Source organism: Balaenoptera ricei, chromosome 16, assembly GCF_028023285.1.
Source record: "Balaenoptera ricei isolate mBalRic1 chromosome 16, mBalRic1.hap2, whole genome shotgun sequence".
Lineage (NCBI taxonomy): Eukaryota > Metazoa > Chordata > Mammalia > Artiodactyla > Balaenopteridae > Balaenoptera > Balaenoptera ricei.
Genome location: NC_082654.1, coordinates 94,237,008 through 94,255,045, shown reverse-complemented (window position 1 = coordinate 94,255,045; position 18,038 = coordinate 94,237,008). Strand labels below are relative to the sequence as shown.

The following is an 18,038-nucleotide window of genomic DNA, read 5'->3' as shown; positions in this document are numbered from 1 at the left end:
GGGAAGGATATGCTGGGTCTTTTGTTCAGGCGTTTCTCAGTGTAGGGACATCCTAATTCCAGTGTTACGGGGAAGGATATGCTGGGTCTTTTGTTCAGGCGTTTCTCAGTGCATATTTTTTATTTTCTGAAGCAATTTAATATTAATTCAGTATTTTATAAAAGTTGTAACTTTCCTTATGGTAGATTTTGAAAAGGGCTCAGAACAGGGAGCTCCTGGATGGTCTTAGTGGTTAGGATCTGGAGCTTTCACTGCCATGGCCCGGGTTTAGTCCCTGGTCGGGGAACTGAGATCCCGCAAGCCGTGCGGCACGGCCAAAATAAGAAAAATAAAACCACCTCATCTATTTTACATACATACATGCATACATACATACAGAGGGCTCAGAACAGGTCTACATAGTAGAATAGAAACTGAGGAAACACTGGAGCAAATCCTACATGTTCTGTCTGAACAGATTAATCAGCCCTACTTAGCTTTCTCAGCATTTTATTTCTAAAAGGAAATTGGTGGCATAGGTAAGCATTTGACACTTGCCCCAAATTAAATGATAATTTTAGCATAACTACTGAATTTGGCTAATGGAAATTATGTGCTTCTCTAAGAGCAGCAGTGGTCAGATCTCAGCCTGTAGAAGTGGGCATGTGTCCTCCTGTTCGCCCTGGGTGACTGTCCCTCTTACCCTCCACGCAGCGTCGGGGCACTCGGGGGTTCCCAAGGACCATGGAACTGTCACAAACATCCTTCCTCTCCCTAATTTCCTGCCTACCAAGCAATTCTCATTAGAGTCTTAGGAAGAAAACATCAGTGCTCACCTTCTTTCTTTGACTGTTTTGAGCTGTCAAGCTTAGAATGATACGAGTGATGAAGCTAATAATAACGTATTTGTGTTTTGAATAAATACGGTATGAATTGTATCAAACCCCCAAAAGTTTCATCTAAATTTTTAACCTCTTGGGTAATGTAATTAATAATTGCATTGAAAGGTTAGTGCTTTCCTTTTGTATAGATTTTTCTTAACTTTTAATAGCAGTGCTTTCTGTCAAGCCAGTGTATTGTTTTTGTCTTGCTATTGTGTTTCACCAGAAGCACCTGGGTTCAGCAATACGTCTTTGATTATCCTCCACCAGCTCGAAGACAAGATGAAAGCCCATTCTTTCCTTATGGACTTCGTTCACCAAGTAAGCCTCCCAGTTGCTGTGAACAGGGATGGCCGGACACCTGGCTTTATCGTGCCTTTTGTGGCTCGCTCCAGGACGGTGGGAGACCCTGTCTCACTAATTCTGAGGTGTTTCATTGGGTGGGCCATGACTAGTGTTGTCCATTTTCTTTGCTGACTTAAGTAAATAATTCCAGGGCTGTGGGGAGGCCTGTTACTACAAGAGTCAAAGCTGCTTTGAAAATAGGATAAAAAGAAGAAAAATAGTGTATTTCAGCAGAAATGTTATTTCAGCTTTTCTTGTTACATCCTATGATACCCTGCTTTTCATTCGGATTTCCTGTGTGCTTTTATATAAAACTTAGGTTTTCCCGAGTTGATTTTGTGTTATTAGAAAGACAGTGAAGAATCTGAAGGCGGTGACAGGTTTTTCTATGTGGATGTTTAATTTCGAGGTGCCATTAGCATCAAATACTCATTTAAAGTATTCTTTTTTTTTAAAATTATTTATTTATTTATTTATTTATTTTGGCTGTGTTGGGTCTTCGTTTCTGTGCGAGGGCTTTCTCTAGTTGTGGCAAGCGGGGGCCACTCTTCATCGCGGTGCACGGGTCTCTCACTATCGCGGCCTCTCTTGTTGCGGAGCACAGGCTCCAGATGCGCAGGCTCAGTAATTGTGGCTCACGGGCCTAGTTGCTCCGCGGCATGTGGGATCTTCCCAGACCAGGGCTCGAACCCGTGTCCCCTGCATTGGCAGGCAGATTCTCAACCACTGCGCCACCAGGGAAGCCCCAAAGTATTCTTTTTTTTTTTAAGGGGTAAGGGAATTCCCATTTATATTGAGCCTAATAATAGAAAATGTTTTTGCTGCTAGACAGAGTTGTTACACAAAATCACCCATCCTTACCTTGTTGATCAGTTGTGGCTCCCAGGCATAATCCAAAAGAATTAATTTAAATCCATTTTTGCATATTTTTTCCCGCAATCAGTATGTCTCCTTGTTAAAGAGACTGAAGTCAGTGCCGCCTAATAGAACCTTCTGTGGTGATGGGACTGCCCTGTGGCTGTGCCGCCCAGCATGGCAGCCTCAGTCCTGTGTGGCTGCTGAACACTTGAAATTGTTGCTGCAGCTGAGGAACTGAAGTTTTCTAAATTTAAATTTAATTAACTTAAAGTCACCACTTTGCTGGATAGTGGCTACCTTATTGGACAGTGTGGTTCTAGAGGATTCCAGAAATACCTTGGTTGTTTCTAATACCTCATTCTGCTTCAGTTTTAATGCACGGTCTGGCTCCAGTCTGCTCTTACTGTCTGGGCAAGAGAACTTTATTTGTTCATTGAGTCTTTTCTTAGTGTTTTAGGTGGGCTACAGATCAATGGGGAAAAAACATGTTTTCTCCTGATGTAATTGTCAAGCGTTATCAGTTAACTCTTAATACATAACAAATACCCCAGGATGTGGTGGGTTAAAACAACTGTGGGTTAGCAGGGCAGTTCTTTGCTGATTTCCCCGGGCCCTCTCCTTGAACTGCATTTGGGGTGGGCTGAGCTGGCAGGTCCCCAGGCGTCTCTCGTCTGACTGGCAGTCGGTGCCTCTGTCCGCTGGGGCCTCTTGGTTCTCCCCCACTTAATCTCATCCTCCTCTAGGCTGGACTGGCCTCCTGTGGTCTCCAGGCGGCGCTTCAAGGGGATGAACTTAGAAGCTGTAGGTTTCAGACGTCACATATTATCACTTCCACCAAAGCGACGTTGGTCAAAGCAAGTCACAAGGCCAGGCCAGATAAAAGGGATTGGGAAATTGATTGTGCCTCTTGATGGGAGGAGTGGCAAGGTCACGTTGCAGAAGGGTGTGCGTGCTGGGGTGGGAGTAGTCCGTGGCCCTCGCATGCCACACTGCGGGGACGCTAAGTTATGGGGGAGGGGGGTGCGAAGGGGGGGGAGCCATGGAGTTGGAGCCGTTGCGGCATCTCTTGGCACAGCCTCCCTGGGCCTCAGACCCTCGTGGAGTCACATAGCTCTTGGCGGCAGCATCCGTTGCGAGGGAATGTCTAGCCAGATCTAAAAATCCTAGTCTGCCTGTGCCTTTATATTTCCTTTAATATTTAGAGCTTATGTCATTGAAAGGTTTACGTTAATAATCAGGAAAAATGTACAACTGGATACTTGTATCTAAGGAAATAATTCTGAATATAAAACTCTTCTCCTCAAGCCAGAAATGGGCATCAAGCAAATCAGAGGCAGCTGATGCAAAGGGTCAGAGACCCCCCCCCCACCCTCCCCATGGCTTTAGGGTTCTGGAAGATGGAGGCTGCTGAGTTTCTAGTTCTGAAGGTCTGGAGTCTATGGGAGTTGATCAATGTAGCTAGAAAAGAACAATTTTATGATTTTGATAACCATAAACAATAATTTGAGGAATAAGATAGGTAGAGACAACAGTAGTTGACCCTAATCTTAGAACAGGAATGTCTGTACTTTCTTACAGGTGTAAATGGCCCTGGCTGAAGAGAAAGAGAGAGAGAGAGTGTGTGTGTGTGTGTGTGTGTGTGTGTGTGTGTGTGTGTGTGTGTGTTAGGAACAGCCCCAAAAACCAATAGACGGAGGTCTTTCTGGGGGAGGATGGGGCCAGCATCTCTGTACCCAGTGAGCTGCTGGTGAAAATGTGACTGCGTTCTCCTGTATGTTACTGTGAATGCTTTCTAAGAATACGTGTTCGTCTTGTCACAAGGTCGGCTTGTTTGGACGTCTCGGCACTTTTCCAGTGAGAGGGCTACCGATGGCCACACGGCTGCTGCTCTGTGAACACGCCGAGAAGCTGGCTGCCGCCATCGTCCTCAAGAACCACCACTCGAGGCTTTCCGACCTTGTGAACACAGCGATACTGATGGCTTTAAACAAGAGGGACTGCGACATCCCGTGCAACCTGACCCCCGCAGACGTCTTCTTCAGAGAGGTGAGATGAGACCCATCCTCCCCTTAGTGCGGCTCTGGAGCGCCGTGCCATTTACGGAACGGGCCCCCGGCGAGGAAAGGATTGAGGACAAAAGAGCTCCTTGAAGTTTTAAATTGGACTCCATGTTTTCTGGGTAAATTATCCCTCAAAAGTATCACTCATTTATCACTTTCCCTGTAAGTTAGGGCTTGTAAAGATGACTACAAAGTCTTCCCTATCACGTCTGGATGTTTTCCTTGTGTTTCTCCACACCACGTCTTGACTCTGCCCCGGAGGGCATCTCCGTGGTGGGCTCCCCTGCCCCCCGGCTTCTGTTGTTCTGATGAAGGTGCAGCACCATCAGGTCAGAGCTTGGAGCTGTCGTCCCCAGCTTCCTTCCTTGCTGCTTCCACCTGTTTGCTGTGCCTGCTGTCCGACCAGGCTCCTCTCAGGCCGCCCTCTCCGCCCCTCCAGCGACTGCTCTGTCCCAGTGCCCCTTCAGGCCTGGACCTAATCGTGGCTCCCCGTCTTGCTAGCCCGGGGCTGCACCATCCCGCCTTGGTCCCCTGACTCCCGCCCACATCTTTGTAAACAGTCCCTTCACTAAACTCTCCTCAGCTGCCCGCTGGGATCCTGCTCTACACCTCACTTTTAAAGTCAGATTTATTTTCAGAGGAAAAGAAAAACCTGCTGTAAACTTGGGAGGGAGAAAAGATGAAGGTGCTGGCCAGCCGGACGCTGGTCAGAGCACGCAGCTCTGGTACCTGAGTGACACCTCACAGCCTCATGAAAGGCAGGGCCGACTTTCCCGTCTCCCTTTACAGGTGTTGATGCCAGGACCCAGGGGCCGGTTGACCCAGCTGAGACCCTGGCTCTGAGCCGCCGTTCAGCAGGCTGTGTTGGGGGTGCTAGTCAGTCGCTTCAGGAGTCTGTAGCCCTTCACTAGGGCTGCTCCTTCTCCCTCTGTGGCATTGTCTGAGTTTAGAAGCAGTGCTCGCTCTTCCCCCAGCTCTGTGGGACTTGGGATTGTTTTTTGCATTTGGGAAACTTTTCTGTCTGGTGCCTCTAATTTTATCTCCTTCCTTGTGCAGTCTGGCTGTCATCTAGCATCTAACAGCCTGTGCCAAGGGTCTCTTCTGCTCTGAATATTTGATGTACTGCAACCAAAAATAAGACACTGAACTATGTTCAGTTCTGTTGACTCCATAAATGTATTTAGTTTGAAGAAGGCCTCATTTTTATGCATTTGGGCTTTTTTTCTAGGGAATGTAAGGCAAAGCACTTTTCTGTTTTATTTTGTTTTTTAATCAAGTATACCTGAAATCTGAATGAAAAAAAAGAGAGACAAGTCACCTCAAATTTCATGATCTTACCAAACTGTTGTCATTTTTGTGTCCTTTTTTGTCTTTATTCATACATAATTTTACATGATAAAGTTTTTGTTTTTCTTTTTTAATTATTAATGACGAATTGAGCAAGAGCCTGGTTCCTTTTTCTGCTTTGGATCAAAGTGTAAAGCATACTAGTTAATTAAGTATAAGTACATTTTTCCAATTAACTGGAAAAAAAAAAGGGTCTGGAAATTATCAGTTGGATGAATACATAATTCATGAGTAGCACTGTAGGAATATGATAGGGAAAAAAAAAAAAAAAAACTAAAAATGTGATTGGTTCCTCAAAAGAATGCTCCATATGGAAGATAGTAATGTTTAAGACTGTTTACATCACCATTTATCTTAATTTCTCTTTACATTTACTGGTCTTAAGCTTCCTTTGGGTGAAGTTCTAAAGGTCCCCCCACATGGCATATGGCATAACCATAATAAAAAGAGAGAGCTGAAGAGGGTATGCATGTGTTTAGCGAAAAAATATGTATCAATTTTTTTTTTCTTTTTACCTGTGTCCATCCACTTGGGAGTGGTAAATTACATTACAAACAGGTATGCATTTTAAGAGAAGAGCTGGTTAACCCAAGTCAGGCTCTGATTGGTGGGCTGTGTAGAGGAGATGCGATCTCACAGCCCTGGATAGAAGGTAAAATAATACAGACTCTGCTTGAGGGTTCACCCTCCACCTGTTGCCAGTCTGGAAGGAGCCCCCGCACCTCCTGGGGCTCTGTAAAGCGAGTTAACTGCTTCAGAACAGGCCCTCAACAGTGTTGGTACAGCTTATGAGCAATGTTTGAAACCACTGAACATGTCACTCACGTGGTAAGGCTGTCTAGCAAGTGTCTTGGCATTTTATTTGCTTTTATATTATTTCCTGCCTTTTATATCACATATGCTTTCATTATCTTTTTCACATTAACAGTGTAAAAAATTCTTACAGATTCAAAGTGCCAGAGGTTTCTTGCTAGGGCTGTTAGGATGCCTTTGACTGACATCAGAAATACTAAAGGAAGAAGAGTGATTTTGTCTGGGCTCCACTGTGCATGTGTTTATGAATTGTTCCTTCAACTAGTTTGTAAGCTCCTTGAGGGCAGCAAATCTAATTTCCATTTCTTCTTATCTCTGAGTGTTCAATGCTATGCAAACTCTAAATGCCAAGTAAATATCCACTTGATAAATAAAGGGGGGAAAGCTTAACTGTGGGCTGAAACTGGAAACAAGTGTTTCAGTGCTTAACATTTTTGCACAGTTACCGTCATGTTTTAATTAATGACAAAAAATAGAACAGTTACAAGTTATGTATTTAGTTAGTTTCTATGTAGCTACTGCTGTTCTACAAACATTTCTATTATGCCTAAAGAAAAGAAGTTCTTCAAAGAAAGAAATAAGCAAGTTCATTGGTTGGATAACTATTTTAATCCATTAGTTCATTCGTTTAATTCATTACTTTGGGGTCTCGCATTGTTATGTGACATCATTTGTAGCCTAGTACTATTTAAAGGTGGCATTGAGCCCTCATAGCTATAATAAACAAATATTTCAGTTATTTGATATTTAAATAAAAAATCTACCGGCTACCAATCCAGAATTTGCTTGTTTATCAGACTCAGTTATTTGGGCTCTCTACCTTTTAAAGTTAGGAGATTCTCACTTTTCTTGGTTTTTGAATTTGTTTTCATCACTGACCGTCCCTTTGACTACTGAGCAGAGGGTGTGACTTAGTGAGGAAAGCCTGCTGAGTCGATTCCAGGCAGCTGTAATTGTCACCCATCAGTATGGTTTCTGTTGCTAGTAGGTGCCGTCTCTGTCCTCCCTCAGGTGTCCCAGGTGGATACCATCTGTGAGTGTTTACTGGAGCACGAGGAGCAAGTCCTGAAGGACACGTCATTGGAATCAGTCGAATGGGCGGAGGTGGTGATCAGTGTGAACAGTATTCTCAAGGTACAAACGCGCAGTGAAGATACCAGCAAATCAAAGCCCAGACTGTGGATAGAGGAGAAAGTGGTCTCCATACTCCTACTTTGCATCACCAGTAATCCATAATGGTTTAGCCATTTGTTAATTCCAAAAAGTTAGGAAAACCTCCGTCATTTTATCAGTCAGTTAATATACATTTGAGTGTTTGCCTTGTGCATGTTAAAAGTTTCTATTTGGTAGAATAAACCTTTTATTTGGAGAAGGACATGTATGTCATTGCAAATGTATTAATGTTACTATAACTGTCCGCTTTTTAATTACACAAAAGCTCACTACTTATATTATTGATTAAAATGTTTCATTTAATTTTAGCTCATGGACTTCATAGTAATGGTTTTCCTAGTTCAGTTACCATAGTTTTCTAAAATTGAAGTTAAACTGTAGAGTAAAACAAATTTCAAATGCAGAAAGAATCAAAAAGTAGTCCTACAGGCCTGTGCCGAGTAATTTTTTGTAATAATAGACTTGATGTTTCAGAGTATCTTAGAGATCCCGGGATCCCTCGCTTCCTGCATGTGATAACACATTTCATTTTCCAGGACATGCTGCAAGCTGCTAGTCACTATCGACAAAATAGAAGCTCCTTGTACAGAAGAGAAGAGCCACTAGAAAAAGAACCTGAGTATATTCCATGGACAGGTGAGATTGCAAGCACTGAGCCCAAATATACTGATTCATTAGCGGTTGTTCAAAATATATTTCTAATGGTCTGTTATTTTCGGAAGCCATATCGTTCTCCTAGTGCAAGTTTGTAAGTGAAATGAAAAATAACATAAGTGCCATCTCCAAAATGAGTAGTTCTTATGAAAATCGCTTTATCGCCTTGGAATAATTTGTAGATCTCTCTGTAACTCATTTTTTTAAACTGGTACTCACGCATCTACTAGGTTTTAGTACGTATAGTTATTCATAGCAGCAGGCCCTGGATGTACTGACTGTATTTTTTGTTGATTTGATACAAGGAAGTAAGGGGAGTAGCATTAAAGGAATTTAGAAGGAAGAAGAATCATGTTTACCTGGCTTTGCTGAGGCCGTCCTCATAGAGAAGATGGGTTTGAGCAGGACATAGAGAAGTATCAGCTGACCTCCTGTTTGATTTCTTTTTCCATCCATCAAGGCTGACGGGATATAATTTTTAGGCAGTTGGTCTTTCCCGTAGCCATTATAGAATCCTTACTTGTCATATTGTGTGATTTTACAGCAACAAGTGGTCCTGCCGGCATCCGAACAGCAATAGTGCGCCAGCATGGGATTGTCCTGAAAATGGTTTATCCTCAGGCAGACAGCAACCTCCGAAACATTCTGACAGAGCAGCTGGTAGCCCTGATTGATTGCTTCCTGGATGGTTATGTTTCTCAGCTCAAGTCTGTGGACAGATCCAGTGATCAAGAAAGATACAACAATCTGGAAATGGAATACCTGCAGAAAAGATCAGATCTCTTATCTCCGCTTCGTAAGTGCCTAATATTTAGTGAGGGCTGTGGGTCTTGAGTCTGCAGAACGGATGTAGGAGCCAAATCATTCATGCAATGTGTTATGCAGTATAGTGTCGTTAACCCAGCTGTAGCTCAGAGCTTAAAGCACAGCTTTCCTATGTACACCTTTCTGTGTTCATTTATTCAGCCTCGTCATTACTTACCAGGTAACAATTGTCCTAGATGGTGTTAAAGATGATTTAAAAATGAATAAATTAACAGCATGTGGAGACTGCTTACCATCTCAGACCCTCACAGGAACAGCTAGACCGCAGGGTAGAGCAGACAAGGGTCGTTCCAGGGTCGGGAGAGGTGGTACGGCTCTTCAGCGGAGGACACGAGACGGTCACAGCCAGGATTCAGAGAAGTAGCTTGTCTTGCTACGTGAAGGAAGGGAATAGCATCTTAGGTGGGCAGTGATGAAGCAGGGGACTGAATTTACATGAGTTTATATGGATTATGAAACTAAATGCCAGTAACTGGAAAGGTTTCTATTAATTATTTTTAGTATATAATATGAATAAAGGTAAAATTTAAAGGAATATTTTTCTTATTACATACTAAGTTTTCGTTAACAGGATTTTTTTCCATCTGTTCTCATGTCCATAGTCACACTAGGCCAGTACCCATGGGCTGCTTCGTTAGCAGAAAAATACTGTGACTTTGATATCTTAGTACAAATGTGTGAGCAGACTGACAACCAGACCAGACTGCAGCGCTACATGACACAGTTCGCTGATCAGGTAACGAACCCTGGGGGTGTAGGCAGTGGATCCTGTAAGAAGGCTTTACCATTTCAAATCTTACTTGGGGTTTTTGGAAGATGGTACAGTCTTTTTGCAGATTACCGGATACTAATTTGTACATTATGTTTCTTTGTAAGTAGGTAGACAATTCTTTATATATAAATATTACTGACGGATTCTTTAACCTTTGAAAAATACGTTAAGACTTTTATTTGTATTCTTATATTTTCAGTTATAATTAAAAGTACTTAGGGATACGGATATTGCTAGAGTTCTAAAGTTTGAGAACTTGAGTAGCATGGGATGCTACTTTTAGAGAGCTCAGATTTCCGTACACCTAAGATTCTTGTTTTCCTTCTTTGACATGCTTCCCGTTTTTGTTTTTCTTTTTTTACGCTTACTATTTTTTTTTAAAGTTCGCATTGTGACACTATTCAGGTAAATTTAAGTTGTTCCTTAAAGCCAGTCTATTCAGTCAGTTGATCTTTATGTAAAAACTGAGTTTTTTTCTTACTATAAAGGTAACATTGTATAAAATTCAGGAAACCACTATAAACAAAAAAGAAGATAAAAAAATCGTTCATAATTCTACCACCCAGAGAGAACCCTTTTTAACATTTGGTTTGTATTCTTCTAGTCTTTTTACTCTACCAAACATGTTTTGTTAACTGCTTATTTCACTTAATACATAACAGACATTTGTCCATATCATTAAATATTACACAACCACATTTTTAATGGTGTTAACGGTATTTCATGGACTGGATGTAACTTACTCGATCAGTGCCTGATTGCTGGACATGGCTTATCTCGTATTTCACAATAGTGCTGAAGTATGTACTTTGTGCCCATCATAATTTTTATTCTTTTTAAGGATTCTTATTCTCTGTTGACATTTTCCATCCTTTTGTGCTTTGTTCCTTTTATTTTCTTTAATATGTTTACTAGTTATTTTAAGTCCTTTTGTGCTAATTCCAAAGTGATCATTCTTAGGTCTGCTTCTGCTGCCTGCATATTCATATTTTTCTGCTTCTTATGTCTTACAATTTTTTAAAAAATATTTATTTATTTTTCTTTTGGCTGTGCCGGGTCTTAGTTGAGGCACGTGGGATCTTCGTTGCGGTACGCAGGATCTTTTTTTCTTAGTTGCGGCATGCGGACTCTTAGTTGTGGCATGCATGTGGGATCTAGTTCCCCGACCAGGAATTGAACCTGGGCCCCCTGCATTGGGAGCACGGAGTCTTACCCACTGGACCACCGGGGAAGTCCCTTGCAATTTTTTAAATTGTATTTTCGACATTGTGTATAAAAGAACCGTAAAGACGGAAATCAATGCTGTTCTTTCCCCTGGGAGGCAGGTAAGATGAGAGGCAGATCACTCAATTCATCAAGAATAGAGGTGGGTCAGGGCTTGACTGCAGCTTCCGTTACATTCATTCATTTCTGGTTTCAGATGTCTTATGGGGCTGGTGTGTTCCTTGCAGAATTCCCCCTTTAGTGGAAATCTCTCTTAAGTACTGTGAGACTGCAGGACACTTTTGTCTTCCTTTCCAGCCCAGCCTCTCACACCACCCCAGCATCCAGCAAACGTCCTGTGGGGAAACTGGATGTGCCTCTCTAGATCCTGATTTATTGTGCCAGCCCACATGGACACGTGGCACCCAGTTCTGCCCCTGAGAACCTTTCATTCTGGAAGGAAAGCATCTCAGTACTGTCCAGTAGAACTTTCTGTGGTAATGGAGATCTTGCTCATATGTGCTGTCCCAAATGGAGTCTCTGACCACAGATGGCCTTCAAATACTTGAAATGTGACTGGTGTCTCTGAGGAACTGAATTTTACATTTTAGATTAAGTTTAAACAGCTACATGTGACCAGTGACTGCCATATTATTGGACAGCGCACATCTGTGTGACCCTGAGCAAGATCCCCTTTCTGAATCTGAATGTCCTCATTTGTTAAATGAGGTGATTTGAGGACCCTACAATGCAGGAAATGAGTGTTTAAAACTGGATTTCTATTCTGGAGTCTAAGACCTTTGGGAGAAATTTAATACTTTATTATCAGAAATGTATTTTTAAAAACTGTATTACTATATATTATTGAATTCTTGGCTTTGTTCTTTATAGAATTTTTCAGACTTTCTCTTCCGTTGGTATCTGGAGAAAGGAAAGCGAGGCAAATTATTATCTCAGCCTATTTCTCAGCACGGACAGTTGGCCAATTTTTTGCAAGCTCATGAACATCTCAGCTGGTTACACGAAATTAATAGCCAAGAATTAGAAAAGGTAAGAAGGATTCAGTTATATGGAGCAGATTTAGGCAATTTTTTGTTTAGTTTTAACTAGTTTAGTTTTTTGTAGTTAAATACAACTTATGGATTTTTAAAAAATGTGTATCTCCTATTCTCTCACATAATTTGATAAAAGTATTTTTCATTTATGATGGTATTGCCATTACTTGTTATATCTCAGTAAAAAAAAAAAAATGAAGCCTATTGTGATTCAACTGTTATTACAGTAAAATAAATCACAAAAACTTTAACACGTAACTAGCAGTTATTGGCCTTTTTTTGTAATGAGTATTTTCTTGTAATAAAAATGTTCAAATTATCAGTAAAAAGTGTACATGAATTAAAGTTTGTCCTTGACAGGGTGTTGACGTGAGACCAAATGTTGGGTTTTTTTTGGGTTTTTTTGGCTAGGCTCCTGTTACAGCCCTGTTTTTCTTTAATTGGGGTATAGTTGTTTTACAACGTTGTGTTAGTTTCTTCTTTACAGCAAAGTGGAGTTCCCTGTGCTATACAGCAGGTTCTTACTAGTTATCTATTTTATACATGTTAGTGTATATATGTCAATCCTAATCTCCCAGTTCATCCCACCCCCCACTCCCTACCCCCCACTTTCCCCCCTTGGTGTCCATACGTTTGTTCTCTACATGTGTGTCTGTGTCTCTGCCTTGCAAACCGGTTCATCTGTACCATTTTTCTAGATTCCACATATATGCGTTAATATACGATATTTGTTTTTCTCTTTCTGACTTCACTCTGTATGACCATATCTAGGTCCATCCACGTCTCTACAAATGACCTAATTTCGTTCCTTTTTATGGCTGAGTAATATTCCATCATATATATGTACCATATCTTTTTTTTCCATTCGTCTGTTGATGGACATTTAGGTTGCTTCCATGACCTGGCTATTGTAAATAGTGCTGCAGTGAACAATGGGGTGCATGTGTCTTTTTGAATTATGGTTTTCTCTGGGTATATGCCCAGTAGTGGGATTGCTGGGTCATATAGTAGTTCTATTTTTAGTTTTTTAAGGAACCTCCATACTGTTCTCCATAGTGGCTGTATCAATTTACATTCCCACCAACAGTGCAAGAGGGTTCCCTTTTCTCCACACCCTCTCCAGCATTTGTTGTTTGTAGATTTTCTGATGATGCCCATTCTAACCGGTATGAGGTGGTACCTCAATGTAGTTTTGATTTGCATTTCTCTAATTAGCGATGTTGAGCAGCTTTTCATGTGCCTCTTGGCCATCTGTATGTCTCCTTCGGAGAAATGTCTATTTAGGTCTTCTGCCCATTTTTTGATTGGGTTTTTGTTTTTTTGGTATTGAGCTGCATGAGCTGTTTATATATTTTGGAGGTTAATCCTTTGTCCGTTGATTCATTTGCAAATATTTTCTCCCATTCTGACACTTGTCTTTTCGTCTTGTTTATAGTTTCCTTTGCTGTGCAAAAGCTTTGAAGTTTCATTAGGTCCCATTTGTTTATTTTTGTTTTTATTTCCATGACTCTAGGAGGTGGGTCAAAAAAGATCTTGCTGTGATTTATGTCAAAAAGTGTTCTTCCTATGTTTTCCTCTAAGAGTTTTATAGTGTCAGGGCTTACATTTAGGTCTCTAATCCATTTTGAGTTTATTTTTGTGTATGGTGTTAGGGAGTGTTCTAATTTCATTCCTTTACATGTAGCTGTCCAGTTTTCCCAGCACCACTTATTGAAGAGACTGTCTTTTCTCCATTGTATATCCTTGCCTCCTTTGTCATAGATTAGTTGACCACAGGAGCATGGGTTTATTTCTGGACTTTCTATCCTGTTCCATTGATCTATATTACTGTTTTTGTGCCAGTACCATATTGTCTTGATTACTGTAGCTTTGTAGTATAGTCTGAAGTCAGGGAGTCTGATTCCTCCAGTTCCATTTTTTTTCCTCAAGAATGTTTTAGCTATTCGGGCTCTTCTGTGTCTCCATACAAATTTTAAGATTTTTAGTTCTAGTTCTGTGAAAAATGCCATTAGTAATTTGATAGGGATTGCACTGAATCTGTAGATTGCTTTGGGTAGTATAGTCATTTTCACAATGTTGATTCTTCTAGTCCAAGAACATGTATATCTCTCCATCTGTTTGTGTCATCTTTGATTTCTTTCATCAGTGTCTTATAGTTTTCTGAGTATAGATCTTTTACCTCCTAGGTAGGTTTATTCCTAGGTGTTTTATTCTTTTTGTTGCAGTGGGATTGTTTCCTTAATTTCTCTTTCTGATCTTTCATACTTAGCGTATAGGAATGCAAGTGATTTCTGTGCGTTAATTTTGTATCCTGCAACTTTACCAAATTCATTGATGAGCTCTAGTAGTTTTCTGATGGCATCTTTAAGATTTTCTATTTATAGTATCATGACATCTGCAAACAGTGACAGTTTTACTTCTTCTCTTCCAATTTGTATTCTTTTATTTCTTTTTTTCTCTGACTGCCGTGACTAGGACTTTCAAAACTATGTTGAATAGTAGTGGCAAGAGTGGACATCCTTGTCTTGTTCCTGATCTTAGAGGAAATGCTTTCAGTTTTTCACATTGAGAATGATGTTTGCTGTGGGTTTGTCGTATATGGCCTTTATTATGTTGAGGTAGATTCCCTCTATGCCCGCTTTCTGGAGAGTTTTTATCATAAATGGTGTTGAATTTTGTCAAAAGCTTTTTCTGCATCTACTGAGATGATCATATGGTTTTTATTCTTCAATTTGTTAATATGGTGTATCACACTGATTGATTTGCATATATTGAAGAATCCTTGCATCCCTGGGATAAATGCCACTTGGTCATGATGTATGATCCTTTTAATGTGTTGTTGGATTCTGTTTGCTAGTATTTTGTTGAGGATTTTTGCATCTATATTCATCAGTGATATTGGTCTGTAATTTTCTGGTTTTGTAGTATCTTTCTCTGGTTTTGGTATCAGGGTGATTGTGGCCTTATAGAATGAGTTTGGGAGTGTTCCTTTCTCTGCAATTTTTGGGAAGAGTTTGAGAAGGATGGGCGTTAGCTCATCTCTAAATGTTTGATAGAATTCACCTGTGAAGCCATCTGGTCCTGGACTTTTGTTTGTTGGAAGAGTTTTAATCACACTTTCAATTTCATTACTTCTGATTGGTCTGTTCATATTTTCTATTTCTTCCTGGTTCAGTCTTGGAAGCTTATACCTTTCTAAACATTTGTCCATTTCTTCCAGGTTGTCCATTTTATTGGCATAGCATTGCTTGTAGTAGTCTCTTAGGATGCTTTGTATTTCTGCAGTGTCTGTTGTAACTTCTCCTCTTTCATTTCTAATTTTATTGATTTGAGTCCTCTCCCTCTTTTTCTTGATGAGTCTAGCTAAAGGTTTATCAATTTTGTTTATCTTCTCAAAGAACCAGCTTTTAGTTTTATTGATCGTTGCTATTGTTTTCTTTGTTTCTATTTCATTTATTTCCTCTCTGATCTTTGTGATTTCTTTCCTTCTACTAACTTTTTCTTCTTCTTCTTCTTTCTCTAGTTCCTTTAGGTGTAAGGTTAAATTGCTCATTAGAGATTTTTCTTGTTTCTTGAGGTAGGATTGTATTGCTATAAACCTCCCTCTTAGAACTGTTCTCGCTGCATCCCATAGGTTTTGGGTCGTCGTGTTTTCATTGTCATTTGTCTCTAGGTTTTTTTCGATTTCCTCTTTGATTTCTTCAGTAATCTCTTGGTTATTTAGTAATGTTTTGTTTAGCCTCCATGTGTTTGTGTGTTTTACGTTTTTTTCCCTGTAATCGATTTCTAATCTCATAGCATTGTGGTTGGGAAAGATGTTTGATATGATTTCAATTTCATTAAATTTACCGAGGCTTGATTTGTGACCCAAGATGTGATCTATCTTGGAGAATGTTCCATGTGCACTTGAGAAGAAAGTGTAATCTGCTTTGTTTGGATGGAATGTCCTGTAAATATCAATTAAATCTATCTGGTCTGTTGTGTCATTTAAAACTTGTTTCCTTATTTATTTTCATTTTGGATGATCTGTCCATTGGCGTAAGTGAGGTGTTAAAGTCCCCCACTATTATTGTGTTACTGTTGATTTCCTCTTTTATAGCTGTTAGCAGTTGCCTTATGTATTGAGGTGCTCCTATGTTGGGTGCATATATATTTATAATTGTTATACCTTCTTCTTGGATTGATCCCTTGATCATTATGTAGTGTCCTTCCTTGTCTCTTGTAACATTCTTTATTTTAAAGTCTACTTTATCTGATATGAGTATTGCTATTCCAGCTTTCTTTTGATTTACATTTGCATGGAATATCTTTTTCCATCCCCCCACTTTCAGTCTGTATGTGTCCCTAGGTCTGAAGTGGGTCTTTTGTGGACAGTATATATATGGGTCTTGTTTTTGTATACATTCAGCAAACCTGTGTCTTTTGGTTGGAGCATTTAGTCCATTCACATTTAAGGTAACTATCGATATATATGTTCCTATTACCATTTTCTGAATTGTTTTGGGTTTGTTTTTGTAGGTCCTTTTCTTCTCTTGTATTTCCTGCTTAGAGAAGTTCCTTTAGCATTTGCTGTAGTGCTGGTCTGGTGGTGCTGAATTCTCTTACCTTTTGCTTGTCCATAAAGCTTTTGATTTCTCTGTCAAATCTGAATGAAGTCCTTGCTGGGTAGAGTATTCTTGGTTGTAGGTTCTTTCCTTTCATCACTTTAAATATATCGTACCACTCCCTTCTGGCTTACAGAGTTTCTGCTGAGTAGTCAGCTGTTAGCCTTATGGGAGTTCCCTTGTATGTTATTTGTCATTTTTCCATTGTGGCTTTTAATAATTTTTCTTTGTCTTTAGTTTTTGTCAGTTTGATTACTGTGTGTCTCGGTGTGTTTCTCCTTGGATTTATCCTGCCCGGGACTCTCTGCACTTCTAGGACTTGGGTGGCTATTTCCTTTCCCCTGTTAGGGAAGTTTTCGACTATAATCTCTTCAGATATTTTCTCGGGTCCTTTCTCTCTCTCTTCTCCTTCTGGGACTCCTATAATGCGAATGTTGGTGTGTTTTATGTTGTCCCAGAGGTCTCTTAGGCTGTCTTCATTTCTTTTCATTCTTTTTTCTTTATTCTGCTCCATGGCAGTGATTCCCACCATTCTGTCTTCCAGGTCACTTATCCGTTCTTCTGCCTCAGTTACTCTGCTATTGATTCCTTCAAGTGTATTTTTCAGTTCAGTTATTGTAGTATTTATCTCTGGTTTTTGTTCTTTAACTTTTCTAGGTCTTTGTTAAACATTTCTCGCATCTTCTTGATCCTTGCCTCCATTCTTTTTCCAAGGTCCTGGATCATCTTCACTATCATTATTCTGAATTCTTTTCCTGGAAGGTTGCCTATCTCCACTTCATTTAGTTGTTTTTCTGGGGTTTTATCTTGTTGCTTCATCTGGGACATAGTACTCTGTCTTTTAATTTTGTCTTTCTGTGAATGTGGTTTTCATTCTGCGAGCTGCAGAATTGTAGTTCTTCTTGCTTCTGAGAGCAAATGTTCTATACATGTCTCTTTTCCCAGTAATTAGTGTGGATGGCTGATATTTTATGTGTAATTACTCTCAAAGTATGGTACTGATGTGTTTTTAGGCTTGCTAACAGTGACTTGATCTTTCATTGATATAGCTTGGGGGGAAAAACCAAGTTTGGGTTTTACTTAATCTTTATTTCAACTTGAATTAGTATCCAGGATTTTATCGTAGTTTTCATATTTTGTTTATTGTAGGCTCATGCAACACTTCTAGGTTTGGCAAATATGGAAACTCGTTACTTTGCAAAGAAAAAAACCCTTCTTGGCTTGAGTAAATTGGCTGCATTAGCTTCAGGCTTTTCAGAAGATACACTGCAAGGAAAAATTGAAGGTAAAATACAGTATTTGAACAAGAAGACATACAAATCAGTCATACTGTCAATGTATTCTTAGAATGTGCTCTTGTTATCATTTAATGGGGTCCATTAGAAACAGGAGCCATCTCCTTTGCGAGGAGTGCTTTCTATTCGGTGTCCTTAGGCAATTACTCAGTTACATAATTAGGATTCTCTTTT

At 40.1% G+C, this 18,038-nt stretch overlaps 1 protein-coding gene across 4 annotated transcripts in view; it reads left to right on the top strand.

Moving 5' to 3' along the window:
* Positions 1–18,038, top strand: part of NUP133 (nucleoporin 133) — a 59,042-nt gene that overhangs the window by 24,793 nt on the left and 16,211 nt on the right. For 2 of the 4 annotated variants that reach the window (XM_059900021.1, XM_059900020.1), the window contains exons 14-21: positions 1,087–1,181; positions 3,885–4,109; positions 7,295–7,417; positions 7,993–8,092; positions 8,655–8,906; positions 9,538–9,671; positions 11,802–11,960; positions 17,719–17,854. In XM_059900021.1, the coding sequence (XP_059756004.1) occupies positions 1,087–1,181; positions 3,885–4,109; positions 7,295–7,417; positions 7,993–8,092; positions 8,655–8,906; positions 9,538–9,671; positions 11,802–11,960; positions 17,719–17,854 (1,224 nt within the window). The remainder of the gene's footprint in view (positions 1–1,086; positions 1,182–3,884; positions 4,110–7,294; positions 7,418–7,992; positions 8,093–8,654; positions 8,907–9,537; positions 9,672–11,801; positions 11,961–17,718; positions 17,855–18,038) is intronic. The other 2 variants (XM_059900023.1, XM_059900022.1) reach the window with 1 other exon arrangement.